Source organism: Tachysurus fulvidraco, chromosome 4 (genome assembly GCF_022655615.1).
Source record: "Tachysurus fulvidraco isolate hzauxx_2018 chromosome 4, HZAU_PFXX_2.0, whole genome shotgun sequence".
Taxonomy (NCBI): domain Eukaryota; kingdom Metazoa; phylum Chordata; class Actinopteri; order Siluriformes; family Bagridae; genus Tachysurus; species Tachysurus fulvidraco.
The window spans coordinates 14999950-15016208 of record NC_062521.1 but is presented as its reverse complement, the minus strand read 5'-3'; the positions used below and the strand labels follow the sequence as shown (position 1 = coordinate 15016208).

Below are 16259 nucleotides of genomic sequence, written 5' to 3'. Positions count from 1 at the left end.
TACGTGCATGTAAGTTTCAATTAGATGAATCTAAATTTTATCCCTGCAAGCTAGCTGCTTAATAAAGTATTTATGTTTAGGCATGTGTTTGGATTTGATAGTAACCCATCTTCACTTGTATCTAATAATTAAATCCCATTTCCAACTTATTATTAAGTTGCCTTTAGTGTTAGGTTCCACATTGATCAAGAGCTGTTCTGGACTCGTGCATAAAACTTCTCAGGGCTCTGTGTAGGCCACAGGAGTGCTTCTGTTCCAACCTTGTACTCCTGTAGCTTGCTTTGTGAACAGGGCATTGTCAAGTTGGAACAGGTTTGAACTCCTTAGATTCGGTGAAAGGACATAGATAAAAGATAGAAAGAAACCTTTCTTTGTCACAAGTACATTACATTCTTTTGTCGCACTTAGTTTGGAGGTTGGGTTCAGAGCACAGCGTCAGCCATGATACAGTGCCCCTGGAGCATCGAGAGTTAAGGGCCTTGCTCAAGGGCCCAACAGTGGCAGATTGGCAGTGCTAGGACTTGAACCCTGACAATCAACAACCAAGAGCCTTGAATGCTTGAGCTACCACTGCTGATAAATATAAATCTAAATGTTACAGCATACAAAGCATACATTTTATACAATTTTATACATTTCTGTGAAAAAATAATACATATTACAATAATAATTTTTTGTGAAAAAGTTTGTGGAAGGCCCACATAGGGCTGTGATGATCAGGTGTCCAAAAGCTTTTGGTCATGCCAGCTTAAGATATTGCTGATGGCTGATTATATATCCACAAACTTGTTTTTATGTTCATTCATTTGATTGTATATTTATGCATTCGTCTTCCATACTCACTTTATCCTTTTCCAGAATGACACTGGACCCAAGTTCATTGGAGAGTACCATGCATACATACATTCAGATATGTAACCTACCTGCATGTTTTTAGATGGTGGGAGGATACTGGATAACAAAGGGAAAAATTGAGCAAACATGGGACGGAACTGTAAAACTCTGCACGGACAATAATCAAGCCTCAGGATTGAAGCAGTGACCCTGTAGGTGTGAAGTGTGTGTGAATGTGTGTAAAGATTGGCACCTCATCCAGGCCCTATTTCCTGGCCATAATCCCAGTGTTCCAGAATCCAACTCAACCCTGACGAAGATAAAGCAGTTGCTAAAGATGAACAATTGAAGATGTGTGCATTCATGCCTTCAAGTTCACTCTTAGCTCAAAGCAAGCAAATATTTGTTGGAAAAATGCTGAACTGCCATAAACAATACTGTCACAATTTGCCTTAAGGCTTGTAATGGTCTTGTCATCCCACATTATCTCCATGTCAATGCAGTTTTTAATAGAGTATCTCACAATCTGCAATGCAGCATCTTGCTGCAATGCATATTTCAGTGCATGATTTGTATGCGCCAAGTTTTTCCTGCTTCAATCCACTGGTTAATCTTGCATTTATTTGAAACACACTAAGTTGTTTCTAATTCTAGTTGTCTGTGCTTCCTTATCATTTCACACTACTGTACATGTTTTTGGTATTCTTCTGCATCATCAACTAATTTGTTTTACATTAGTAAATGAAGAGGTCCTAGATTTACCTCCACAGTTACATGACAGAGAGCATTATAACCACTCCATGTTATTGAATTCATTAGGCTTAAGGCTGCATTACTGTGCATGTGGGGAATTTCGCCTGCTTTGAATTAGTTTCATAAGCAATAATTGTTTGATTAAGTTCATTGAGAGGAAATAAAAAGACTATTGAAGGCTGCCCAATAGTTCTATTTTAAAAAAGGATGTAGTATATGCACACACACATAGTATACAGAGACGATGCCTAGTAGTGGATAAGATTCTTGCACTTTATGGATGGAAAGACACATGAGATGCCTTTTAGGCTTCAGACTGTTTCACTTTATTCTTGCCACAATTCAGAAACTATTGTTTCTGCAACTTTAGAAAGCCAGCCCCATTAACCTGGATGCAGGGTGCACTTAGTACAGAAGGGTTTCTCAAAGGCTCTTTTGACTTGGTCTCTCAACATGACGGTGAAAAACTGCATCAGAAATCTGCTCACACTGTATGAAACCTCACAACGCAGGTTCTCACACTGCAGCACACAGTTTGTGTAGTTTATTGCACTGAAACTTGCTGTGACTGTTCAGACAGTCAATGGATTTTAACTTAGGAAACTAGACTACAGCTTAAAAGTTCATTCTTACAGGGTGCTACTTTGTATGAATCTTCCCAGAATGGCTTATAACGCCTGCTCAGGTGAGAATGCACAATTCTACATTGTGCATTGTGCTATTCTTAGCAATGCACAATTCTACATTGTGCATTGTGCTATTCTTAGCAAACCCTCATACATTGATAATTTTATAAGAATTTTTCCTGAGCTAGATCTACTCACTGTAGGGCTGAGAGTGGAAAAAGTCATAGAAACACACACAGATAGAAGATGCTAAGAAAGAAGAAAAATAATCAGTTATTTTTAATATTTTTAATAATCAGATTTTGTGAAAAATAATCTCTAACAGATCAAGAGGGTAATGGAAAAATTGTTTATTCTCGACTACTGATGAACAAGGAATTCAATTCAATTCAAGTTTATTTGTATTGCGCTTTTTACAATTGACATTGTCTCAAAGCAGCTTTACAGAACACAAACATAGAACAAAGTTTAATACAAAGAATAATTTAAAGATTAATAGAATACAAAATTCAAGATTAATATTATTCATTCATTTATCCGAACTTCTCGGGTCACGGGGAGCCTGTGTCTATCTCAGGTGTCATTAGGCATCAAGGCAGGATACACCCTGGACGGAGTGCCAACCCATCACAGGGCACACACACTCTCACACTACGGCCAATTTTCCAGAGATGCCAATCAACCTACCATGCATGTCTTTGGACCGGGGGAGGAAACCGGAGTACCCGGAGGAAACTCCCGAGGCAACGGGAGAACATGCAAACTCCACACACACAAGGCAGAGGCGGGAACCGAACCCCCAACCCTGGAGGTGTGAGGCAAACGTGCTAACCACTAAGCCACCCTGCCCCCCAGATTAATATTAGATATATTTAAATGTGTAGGTATTTATCCTCAATGAGCAACTCTGAGAAAAACTCCCTAGAATAAAAGGAAGAAAGCTTGAGAGGAACCAGACTCAACAGGGAACCCATCCTCATATGGGTGACACTGGAGGGTGTGATTATAAATATACAGTCTAGATGCCTCAGGATTTTCACAGAGTCGGCTTCATCAGTGGAGGTCCAAAATCTTCATCGCACGGAAGACAATCGGAGCTAGTACAATTTCTGGATGCCTCGGGATGGGTAGAAAGAGAGAAGCAGTGGAGAGGGATTAACGTAGCTGTTGTTCATAATATTTGCAAGTCTGATGTAATAGTGCACAATATTATGGGATGTATTAGGTGTACGCCTGACTAAAGAGATGAGTTTTTAATCTACATTTAAACTGGGAAAGTGTGTCTGAGCCCCGAACACTATCAGGAAGACTATTCCAAAGTTTGGGAGCTAAATAAGAAAATGCTCTACCACCTTTAGTAGACTTAGATATTCTGGGAACTACCAGAAGTCCTGAGTTTTGTGATCTCAGATCACGTGAAGGATTGTAACGTGTTAGAAGACTAGTTAGATACACGGGAGCTAAACCATTAAGAGCCTTGTACGTAAGTAGCAGCAGTTTGTAATCAATTCTAAACTTAACAGGTAGCCAGTGTAGAGATGATAAAATTGGGGTTATATGGTCATACTTTCTTGTCCTAGTGAGAACTCTGGCAGCTGCATTTTGTACTAACTGTAGCTTATTTAGTAAAGATGCAGGACAACCACCTAGTAATGCATTACAATAAACCAGTAGTCTGGAATCAACCAGGAATTGCATATGAACACTATAATATGTAGTATCATTCACCCCAGTGCTCTTGTTGCATACTGCTGCTATAGATAATCTACAGAGCTTCCTTTCTATATGACCAACACTTGTGGCTTCCAGACATTTAAGGAAACAGTGCTTACCTCGCTAAAGATTGATGGCAGCAATAGTTATGTGAAGAATGTAATGTTAGAGATACGTTACCCTCAGTTGGCTTCAGCATGAACTTTGCCAGTCTGTGATTGCTGAATGCTTGGTAAATGGGTGACCTGTAAAACACACAAGAACATAACATTTATAGCCAGCACATTCAAACACCAGTTTCTCAAAGTCATCTAGCCTACACAGCTTAGAAAATCCCTTTTTTATGGCTGAGTGTGTATTTAATCTGATTTAGGCATCTATTAAAAAACATTTCTTTATCTGATCCATTAAGCTGATCTGGAATGCAGACAGTACAGGGAGAGAATCCAGGCCTAACAGAAGAATTAATTTTGGCAAGCTCTTAGCTGACTCATTAAACAATTTGATAAAAGAGATGATATACCAGGGGATGGTAGGGATTATATACCAGGGCTTCAGCAAGGCATTGAACTAATTTCATTGCTTGTACTGTAAGTGCAATAATACTTCAACTAAGAACTTATGTGTAGTTAAAAGTGGTTCTACTCACAAGATGAGCATATGGTGCTATGTAACCTTTTTTATATTTGCACAATGAATATGGAACAGTTCATCTTTGTTCAAGAAAAGATCATGTTCAAGTTTAAAAATCAAATCTGCACTAAATCAACGATCATAGGTCTTTTTACATTTACAGCATTTAGCAGATGCCCTTATCCAGAGCAACTCACATTTTCTCATTTTTATACAACTGAGCAATTGAGGGTTAAGGGCCTTGCTCAGGGGCCCAGCAGTGGCAGCTTGATGTAGGAATCAAACTCACAACCTTCCAATTGGTAGCCCAACACCTTAACCACTAGGCTACCACATTTTTAATATATCAGCACCACTAGTTACATCACATTTGTTTTTTTGTTTTGTTTTGTTTAATTCATTCTTTAGTAAAGGTGGAATGCTGTAATAGTGTATGTGCAGGACGGGATGCTCACTTTTGAAAATAAGACATTCTATACAGTTTATACCTAATTTAGGGAATTATACAAATTTGCCTGCAGCCATCACTGGTGGAATAATTCAGTGCTGGAAATATTAGTTTCTTTTACATCCTGGCCTTTATACATAGGTGTATAATTCAGTGTCTGAAGCACACTTTTATGAAATCGCTCTGCTTCTTTAATGGATTAGATTTTATGTCTGAATTCTGAATACACATTCAGACATTTTTCAAATTGTTACTAGCTCAAGAAACCCGTATAATTATTATGAATACCAGTAAACACTCAGAGAGAAAACATTTATAATTCTGCATTGTTCACATTTGTACTTTGTGTGCTTACATGTGTAATAAATGTAAATTTTATTGTATTTTGTAGCTCCAAAACCTTCAGGATCTGAGGCATACTGCCTCACTAGCCACCAAGGTGTTCATTCAGAGAGACTACAGCGAGGGCACTATCTGCAAGTTCCACACCAAACCTCCAGCAGAACTCAGCAACAGGGTGGGTGGATCAAAGAGGAGACTAAAAAAAAAAGAAAAGAAAACATACGTATTCTTGTGTAACGAATGTGCATTGTTAAAAAGAACCTAAAACATAAAAAATGTGAAAATTGCAGGTTTTTGCCTCTGATGTGCGCACTATCTCTGTCTTTAAATTATTAAAATTATTAAAAACATTGAATTATTCTTGAATTAATATTTGCATATCTATTCAGCATCTAATCCTTGAGGCTTTTCCATGAGTCATCCATTATAGGTTCTGAACAATGCATATTGACTTTGCAGTATTCTAATATTGACATGGTCACATGGTCCACATGCATAAGCATGGATGCTAGTTAAGCACATTTTGTATATTAAATCATTCTAAAAATATCCTTATCCTAGTTACTTTCACTTCAATCCTGTTACAAGAACAAAATGCAGCCAACATTGTAAAAGTGAGATAATTGATGTCTCAGGCAATGTTCAATGAATGAAAAAAGTGTCTCCATGCATTTTAGGCAGTAAGAGAAATGCACACACCGGCATGTGGTTAATGTATCCCATTATCCATTTTTATGGGAATGACGCTGTCTTTTAAATGTCTAATAGTATCTCAACTGTAGCAACTACAGGAAAGATGAATGATATTTACAAGCTAGATGATTTTTACACATGTCAACACTGGACACTGAAATATTACTAAAAACACTGAAGTATTCATAAAATATGACAGATGATAAATGCTCCACACCCAGACAGAATTACACAAAATAGCTGCTCAGGAAGATTTATAGTTACCAGTTTGTGTGAACAAAAATGACTGCAGGAAAGGTTTATTATTACTATTTTGGCCATCAGCAGATACATGTAGCTTGACATAAACATTCTCAAGAGGTTGTGTCAGTGTGTCTGTCTTTCTTTCTTTCTTTCTTTCTTTCTTTCTTTCTTTCTTTCTTTCTTTCTTTCTTTCTTTCTTTCTTTCTTTCTTTCATGTAGTACTTGGACTTGATTTTAACAGTAGTGCAGGAAGGGGGAAGGTTGAGGCTTGAGATGTATCGGCACATGTTTCTTTACTAATGAATTGGCTGTTTTTGCAGATCGAGCGGACCCTGTTTGAGGACACAGTGAAGACGCTCAATAACTACTACGCAGAGGCCGAGAAAATCAGCGGTCAGTCTTACCTGGAGGGCTGCTTGGCCTGTGTGTCAGCTTACATTATATTCCTCTGCATGGAGACACGATATGAGAAGGTATCAAGATGTACTTCCTTTTACCCATTTACTCCACAATCAGCAGTTACCATCTTTCTGCTCAAGTCCTTACACATAGCCAGCTTTGATGAAAGAGATACCTCGGTCATTTAAAGCTTGCAATGTTCTTGTAAAGATTGAATTTTGGTTTTGACGTGCTACCTCATTCAAGTGTGACCACACATGTATTCAGAAGAGCAGACGGAAATTGTTTAGGAAAGCACGTCAAAAGATGTTCTGATGTTTGATGTACTCAGATCCGCCATGCTTACAGATGCATCCATTTACTTACAAGTTCATATTGTGACTCCAAGCTAAAGTGCTTGCACCTGTTTGCCAGTGGCTGCACCTCAATTTCTGAGTTCTGTGCCATGGCCGATTCTAAAAGGCAGCTAATTAACCTGTCCAGATCTGCCTTACCTGCTCCTTATGAAATATGAAATAAACATACTGTTCCTACAAGCCTTTGTTCCTCTTTCTTTCATCTCCTCTCTCTTGCTTGGAAATTTCAGAAGCCTTCTTGTTTATGTTTGTCCTGATTTTCACATCAGCTGAATCTCATTAACCAGTGCAGTACATTGCTTAACAAACGCACTTTAGAAATAAACTATAATAAAACTGCCACCCATGAAGATTCTTCTTGTTGCTGCTTTAGCTGACAGAATGCCACAAGTGAATAGACATGGACAGATGGCACGTACGCATAAAGCTACCCTGATAAGCATCTTCCTCATCAAAGTCAAACAACTGAGCACATGTCAAAGAAACTAAGGAAAAGAACGAGTCGATTTAATGTATAAACGTACAATTTTTTTTCTTCTAAACTTCAAATCTTATTCATCGAATAGTAGAAGATTAGCATAAGAATTTAGTATTTAATCAGGTTTATCAACACATGCATGAAACATAGTGTCTGTTTTTATACTGGCAGAAAATCTTTTTACTTCAGAATAAACAGAAGCAGAAATAGACAGAACAGCAAAAGCAAATATATGGGAAAAAAGTAATCATATCTTAATAGAATTTAATGTAAAGTAATAATGAGATTAAAAAGTGACAACTTTTATATTGTCATGTATTGTCATGTCTATGGTGTGCTTTAAAACAGAACTTTCACCCAGAAAAAATTACCAATGGTTTCAACAAAGGTGTTGAAGAATCTCATAGAACTGGAAGTTTTTTTTTAGAATTTCATTTCATTAATTGTTTTAGTCTCTGGACAAAGCTCAGATGTACATCATGGTTCTCATGATGAATTCAGTGCAAAGTTAGTTCATGCTCATTAAACTCATTAGACCGGTTAAAAATAACTTTGCTTTGTACCTCCACATTAGCACCTTGCTTTCTTTCACAGCTGATTATGTAAAGTGAAAAAGCACACCATATAGTTTCATCTCATTGCAGTAGGAAAGCAACAGGCAGGCAGCATTAAAAATTATATGCTAAAGCAGTCTAAAACAAGCCTTCATTAGGCTATATTCATCATTCAGTGACTCATCTTCAATAACTGCTTTAACCCTATCCTACCATGGTGCAAAGGCATAAAGCAGGACAGTTCAATCCAAGTGCCTTTAAATACCAACTGATAACACTAATGCACACAAATACAGAAACCAACATGCAACAATCGACACAGACATTAACCCAAGCTCTTGTTAGGCTTTAGTATTGTTTAAATAGTGCTACCAATTTAGTGTGCAAAAAAATGCTTACAGTTCTTCTTAGAAACAAGGCTAAAAATAGTTCTCCTAAAAGTTATATTCTGATTTGCTTTAATCCAATTTTATCAGTATTAAAATCATTTAAACTTTGATAGAATTATCCTTCATTATGTGATGAACTGCATGTGTGTATCATCAATGTTTTAACTCTCCTAAGCTCCATGAAAACCATATCACATCTTCCATGGAGATATTTTCCTGTAAAGCATTTCTATTGTGTGATTTAGTTAACTAATTTATCATGTCCTTCCCATGTCTATGCAGGTCTTAAAGAAGATCTCCATGTATATTCAGGAGCAGAATGAGAACATCTATGCACCCCGAGGACTTCTTATCACTGACCCTATTGAGAGGGGCATGAGAGTGATATCCTTTACATATTTATCTGGCTATCTCATAGAAAGCATCAAAGGCTGGAACTTTATGCAAGCAGCTTCTATGAGAATGTGGACTGAGATGAAAAGGATGTATTATGTACATTTGGTCGATTGAAGACCAGACATGCTGTTACATTTTGGATCATCAGCAATGTTTTTACAGCGTAAGCTGATAGGGTGAGCAGAGGAGAGTTACAGGAGTCTAGGCATTGAATAATGAATACCTGGAGTTTCTGATTATATGCGATGCAAATCTTCAAGATCTTTAGATTACATGATTACAAGATTTGATCTGCAAAGGCAAGCTGTTTATCTAGGATTGCTTAAAGGTTTTGCTAGAATGAACTACACTGTCTTTGATAAGAATCCAGGCTTAGATACCCTTTGAGTCATGTTGAGATTTGTACAGAGACTGTACTCTAGACTGACTCAAACTTAATAAATGTTACTTATTTATGCTTTAAAAAAAATCCTTAATAAGATTATCCTTATTTAGTAGTACATCACCAAATAAAAAAAATGAATTGAATTAATTTAATAACTTAATTATTTGGATTTTCCCTTTTACTATGCATTGTGCAAACAGATCTTTCTTATTTATGTGCCATAGGTCTTGGATATATGACCTGCGGTAGAGTTTTCAAATCAAAAAGCGCTAGTAGCCATCAAGAAACGTTATTTGAAATTGTGTAATTTGGGGTGATTTTTGTCAGAAGATGACAGTCACTCCAGTGGACCATCAAGCACAGTCTTGCCACTTCGACTATCCACAGTTCCATCTGTCTAATGTAGGAATTTCCACACTGTCCACCAACAACTCATCACAGGGCTCTGAAGTAAGACACATCAATATAAGTACATCTAATAATTTCTGATTTATTTGAGGATGATTTCTGAAAGTTTTTATAGCTGTAAATAGCAGATGATCCACATAATCTAATACTTGTTGACATAAAAATCATTGATAAGGTGTTCTGTTAAATGTTGATTATTTAACTGATAATGTTGATTATTATTATTCATTATTATAATTGGTGAATATAAAACATGACCAATAATAATACATTTGTAATAAATAAATGGTGGTATAAGAGGAACAAAACTCTCTTACAGTACTGTACATTGACCCTGCATGAATTATTTTTCCTGTAACAGCACACCCTGTTGTGTTCTATTACTTACTTATATTTAATCATTTGACAATTTGTTATTAATATATTAACATATCAATCATCAAATGTAAAATAAAATCAAATTTTATTGCATATTATGCACATTCAGCATTTACGAAAGGTCATGGAGTTCTGTATCTGCTGTTAAAATCCTTGACTGCAATGGTTCAGATAGAAATCTCTGTCTTTGAGGATCGCAGCTCCACCGGCTCCAGTTCAAGTGGCAGCTCAGTGTCTGGCAGCAGTGCTCGGTGACTGGAGGAGCAGCACCAGGGTTACGGGTACCGAGGGGCCAAAGGGATCACCAAGATTCACATGTTGAAACATGAGAGCACCAGATTCTGAATTAACAGAATGTCAAAGCCACTTATTTCTCCTCATCTCTCTTTGCTGTTACATAGTAATTCACACAGTATGCACACAAATCCTCACTCACTCGCATGCTTACATTGTCTTCTGTGTTTCCATTAGCAACACTCATGATATCTGAGCTCCATACACCATGTCCCACAAATGCCGAAATAGAGAGCAGGAGTCTACATATAAAATATTTACTACTTAAAATATTTCTTTAAGTAAAGCACCTATATTGCTGTCAGTTGGACATGTTATGCATTTGGCATCTGGATTGAGTGCTGGATGATTGCCAAGCTCTCCTCATTCTTCTGTCTGGTCTTCTTTGAGAAGCACTGCCACAGTTCACTGCCATTACTGATCCTGTGCAGTGCTTGAGGCTTCTGTTCATTTGGCCAACTCTGCCATTCACCTGTGGCTCAGTGGTTTGCTGTTCTGTAGTGTGGGCAGTGAGCCCAGGTGGATCAAGTTCTCTCAGCGTCTCAGCTCATTGGGTATGCAAGCGAGCTTTAGCCCATCGAGGACTTTTTGTCTCCATAAGATGAAAGAACTCGTAATTTTGGCTTGTCCGCTGAGCTGAGGTTGATGAATGTGTGTGTGTGTGTGTGTGTGTGTGTGTGTGTGTGTGTGTGTGTGTGTGTGTGTGTGTGTGTGTGTGTGTGTGTGTGTGTGTGTGTGCGTGTGTGTATGTTTGGACATCAGATAAGCTGTATTTAGCTGATAAAATTCAGAGGAAGCTGAATCAGCAGCTGCTTAAAATGAATTCCCTAACAGAACAGCTGCCTCATGTGTAAGGTTTCAGTCTTGGTCTGTTTTGTACCAATGATGGCTCCAAGCTGAAACTTGCATAGCATCTTATGTATGTCTTTATGCATACTCAGCAGCTTAATCTTGAAAACAATCATAAAGATATTGTGATTTACACATACTTACTTCCTGCATAAAACAATGAAATACATCAGAGTCAAAATGGGTTAAGATTTGATAGGCATTTGATATTTATAGGTATTGGGATCTGGAACACAATCGAAAATGTTTGCCAGACATTGCACAAGGGTTTTGTCATATGAACAGCAGTTGTTTAGTCGGATCATATTTAAAAGAGAAGTTGATAAGGCAAATGTAACAGAACTTTGCATCAGAGATGTTCTCCATCGACTGTTGAGCATTCTATTCAAATTCTTTATTTGGTTATATAGCTTGCCCAAAAATATTGTAATTAGATCCATTCAGAATATGAATTCCTAAATGAATGGCATGTAACTTAATTTTCATTCATTCATTCATTCATTCATTCATTCATTCATTCATTCATTCACTTTTTCATCTTTTGTAAACACTTTATCCTACTCAGTGTTGCAGTGAATCCAGAGTCCTTATTTACACACTTATTTGTACCAAAGGCAATTTAGCATAACAATCTTTAGTTTACTGAAGACCTATAGTATGTTCCACATCAATACTGGAACAATACCCTGCAGGTAAACATTTTAAATAACAAAAGCTACATAGAAAGAATTACATCTGTAAGACATGACAATCAGTATCTTTGGTACGTCTTGGCCTGGATGTCTTATATTCAATGATGTACAACTGAAAAGTTGTGCCAGGAGATCCTAAGAAGAACAGCTGAATATGTAATCTAAAGGCTAGGACAAGGAAAACGGCAACAACAGTGAGTATAGGGTGACTATATGAGTACATTTTAATTGTAATTACCTATGATTTAATCAAATAGTACAAAAGCCATGGCCTTGAAGTTAATGCTTATAAAAAATTTTTTGGTAGTCACATACAGTATATCCTGCATTAAATTTCTTTGTTGGTTAAACCATGTCTTTATTGAAGATGATGAAAGCACTGTAACTATACTGTTTACAAATGGTGTCAAAATGGATAACATTTGCATCTCAGAGCTCAGACTGTGTTGAGTGTCTATGTAGAGTTTTTGTGCATGTTGTCCCTATCGGATTTCCTCCAGGTTCTAGAGTTTATTCCCCCTTCCCAGTTAACTATTAGTTTATTTTGTTTGTGCTAAATTTCACTTAGGTACTAATTAATATGTTGTATGTGTGCAATGACTTGCAAATGTCTGACCTTCCAGCAGGTATTCCTGCCTTACACCCAGAGTTCCCATTTTAGGCTCCAGATCCACCAGCACCCTGACCAGTAAAACTTGTTTACTGGAGGTGAATTTTATGAATGAATGAACATTCAGGCTCAGCCTCTTGTTGGGAAATGTAATTCTCTCTCTTTTGCTCCAAATGTAGCATTATCTGCCAGGAACAAGTTCATAACGTTGTGAAATATACACATGCATTATACATAATTGAGCTGCACATAAAGCCACCTTGATACAGATGTACAAGAAAAATCATGATATCATGTTTACCTCAGGACATTAAGTACATGTTTCTTCACATATCACATTTCTGGTGTTCATTTCTTTATTGCCTTTATTTCTCACCTGTATACCCTAAAGCCCAGTTTGTATTCCTTACCTATTGTTACTGGCTTTTGATCTTTTTTAAACCAAGACTTCATGGCAAGCCAGTGCTCATCTTAAAGCTTGCCATTGGATGTCTAGTGCTCTAGTGTGCACCTTTCTGTGCTTGCTGCTTTCATGTTTCATCACTATGGAGACACCCAACCTGGTGCTGAGCAACTGGTAGCCAGCAAGCTGGCTGTAAATACATGACTTGCACTATATACGCATGAGAAACCTTCTGTTGGGCTAGTAGACATTTCAGTAGCCAAGTGAAAACTGTTTTGTCCTATAGTTGAGAAAGGGTCTTCCCTGTGCTTGTTCTAGAGAAGCTAATTATGTGTTTACATGTGTAAAGTGAGAGTATAATCACAGGTGTGTGTATATACAGTACCCTCCTCAATTATTGGTATATTTCACAAAATAAAGTTTCAAACATGAATTACTGTTTTATACACAACTTTTGTTTTACCAAAAAAATCTAATTTAAACAACTTAAAATCACAAAAAAATATTTTTGTGTCAGAATTATCGACACCCTTAAGAAATTTAAAAACATTTCAGTCTCTTATTTTTCTTTTGCAGTCCAAATTAACTCTATAACTGCTTTTATATATAGTCTAATATATAATTGACAATTAAATGTAGTGGACAAAGATCTTTCTAGGATCTTCTGTCTTATTAGATATAAGTGACTCAGTTATTCTCCCAAAGGCATACAACATTTTAAAAAATACAAACTGTACAGGTGCTAATTTTAAGAGAGAAAAAATTGCACTAATTAAAAATGTTCAGTAATTAGAAAAATTAACCTGAACACAAAATATCAAATTTCACTTTATAATTTAAACTGTGGGTGTCGGTATGATATACAGTAATGGAGCGCATTGTATTTTTGCATGTTTACTTATTAAGGATTTAATTTGTAAAGTTTACTTGCTCTCTCTCTATATAATAGTTTTCCGATTTCTGAAGTAGCAAAATGTTGTTCTTTTCTGGGGTTTTTTTTATTGTAAAATGAGTCACAAAAACTTTATATCTGATTGAAATGCTAAATTATTTTGATTTCCAAAATACAGAGTGAATGTCTGAAAAATGACTGACATTTGTCTTTTATTGAAAAATGTCATAAGGTATCGTGTTCAATTCACGCCACTGCCAGGCTGTTTCCCTTGGGCCATTGAAAAAAGCCCTTAACTCTCTACTGCTCAGTTGTATAAATGAGATCTATGTAAGTCACTCTGGATAAGGTTGTCTGCTAAATGCTATAAATGTAAATGTACTGTATATAGGACTAAACCTGAAACAGAGTTAAGACGAAAGCTGCATCCCAAATGGCATACCTCACTATGTACACTTTTACTACAGTATGTACTGTGTATCAAAGAATAGTATTCAAAAACTAATTATAAGCTGTTTCCCAGTCAATGGCAAATGATGTAAAACCTATATAATGCAGAATATGGTGAATATTTATTACATCTTGAATTTTTTTTTCACATCTAGAGTGAAGTGCTCTCATCTAGCATGAACATGAAGTGTCCAGCATTCCATGCTACACTTCCACAATACCTTCATCATCTGGGTATTTAAGTGCACTTTTTCTTGTTGAGATTTTTAGAGTGGTCAGACTACTCACAATATTTGGACAAAATAGAGAGTAGAATAATGCATTAGAGAATAAAGTATTAGATTTGGTATGCACCTCAAGTCTTAAGGTGGCCAAGGGCCAAGACCAAAAAACTGAGAACAAGAAAGTGAGAGTCAAGATCAGCATTGAAAATCGTCAGTTCCTTTTTGGCTGGTTGGCTTAATTCATGCACAGTGTAAATGATTAAGCTATATTTCCTAGAATTTCCTAAGGAATTACTTCTTGGTAAACTTTGTGCATACTGAAAGAAAAGACATAAAAATTATTTACAGAAACTTATAATCAAGACTAAGTCCATATTTATTGAGACCAGTGGCCAAGACAGAGACAAGTCCAAGTACAAATGGCAATAATTCCAAGTCTAAGTCAATACAGAAAATGTTTTGAGACCAGATTTGAGTCCAAGACCAGAATGCTTATGTCTTATGAGTAGTACTTTAGGACTCGAGCTGAGTCTTGGATTTAAGTCCTTCAGTATTATTCATAAAAACATAAGCATATTTTTCTTAAACCTTGAGAAACCTGATTGTTGATACTATATATGATTCAGTGTAGATTATGATCCTGTCTAGAATAAGAACAGAAAGCATCTTATAGAGAAAAACCAAACTGAATTTTACTCAAATTGTTCTGTTCGTAATGACGGACACTTTCACACTATAGACAAGAGGTCTCGAGGTAGAATCGAACCAACCCCAAAATGAAACGTGTCTCTTCTCCCTGGCATTAAGCACAGTTATCGGGGAGGGAGGAAGTGATGTATTTCCTTTTCAGAGGAAATTATATTGTCCTTGGTCTGACAGTTATGTATGCTATGCCAGGGCTTGAAGGTTATTTCTATAATTTTGGCATTAGTAGCTGCTATTTGTTCTGAAAAATGACGACATTTTAGCTGTTTTTAGTCCAGAACACTGACTCAGAGGATGTTCACCTGGCTCTAGTGTAATTAGAGGAAAATTTCAAATGCATTTGCAATGGCAAGAAGAACTAAAGTGATTTGACATTACCATGGAGATTAAATCTTTGGGGTGACTTACTCTAAATAGTTATGACAGGGAGTTGTGCTGTCCTTGATGTTCCGAATGAAAGAAAGTGAAAAATACAAAGCAACTCATCAGTCAGAGCCCTCTCATAAGCTTTATAGAGATAAGCCTCATGTGACCCTAAAGAAACACATTTGGGTTTTCTAATAGGAACAACACACCTGTAGCAAAAGGTCACAACTGGATCTTAGGACATCTAACAAGAGCTTCCAGTGTTTTTACTGCTCCGTTACACAACAGTGGCTCTGTTTCTATGAGAAAAGGCTCTCTTTTATACATGATCGAGACTATTCCTCTCTCCCATGTCCAAATACACATCAGACTTGGTAAATTCATACAGTAGATACAACCTAAGCCTCTGAAATGTTTGGCACCTTTAATGAAAATGTGTAAATATTAGTACATAAAAGAATATCCCATTTTTTAATTTTAATTGCAAATTTTTCCCAAGTTTTTGACATATAGAAAGTATTTTTTACAAAACTTTCAAAAATTCCAGTGTTCAAATTATCTGTACTATCTAAAAATGTATATTCTGCAGAAAATAACTGTAATAATAAATGTAGAGGATTCATTATTCCATGCAGAATATTTTTAAACTAATATATATATATATATATATATATATATTACAGTACTGCTAATGGGAACACTTAAGCAACACATCCTAGATCTGAATGAATGAAATAGTCTTATTA

The 16259-nt window shown here is 36.4% G+C and overlaps 1 protein-coding gene across 4 annotated transcripts in view; it reads left to right on the top strand.

The window, feature by feature from the left end:
* Positions 1-16005, top strand: part of golga7bb (golgin A7 family, member Bb) — a 16883-nt gene extending 878 nt beyond the window's left edge. Inside the window, exons 2-5 of one of the 4 annotated variants that reach the window (XM_047812852.1) lie at positions 5399-5524; positions 6597-6758; positions 8744-8845; positions 10200-16005. In XM_047812852.1, coding sequence (XP_047668808.1) covers positions 5399-5524; positions 6597-6758; positions 8744-8845; positions 10200-10283 — 474 coding nt within the window. In that variant the 3' untranslated portion in view covers positions 10284-16005. The remainder of the gene's footprint in view (positions 1-5398; positions 5525-6596; positions 6759-8743; positions 8846-10199) is intronic. The other 3 variants (XM_047812851.1, XM_027141867.2, XM_027141865.2) reach the window with 3 other exon arrangements.
* Positions 16006-16259: the final 254 nt, after the last annotated feature.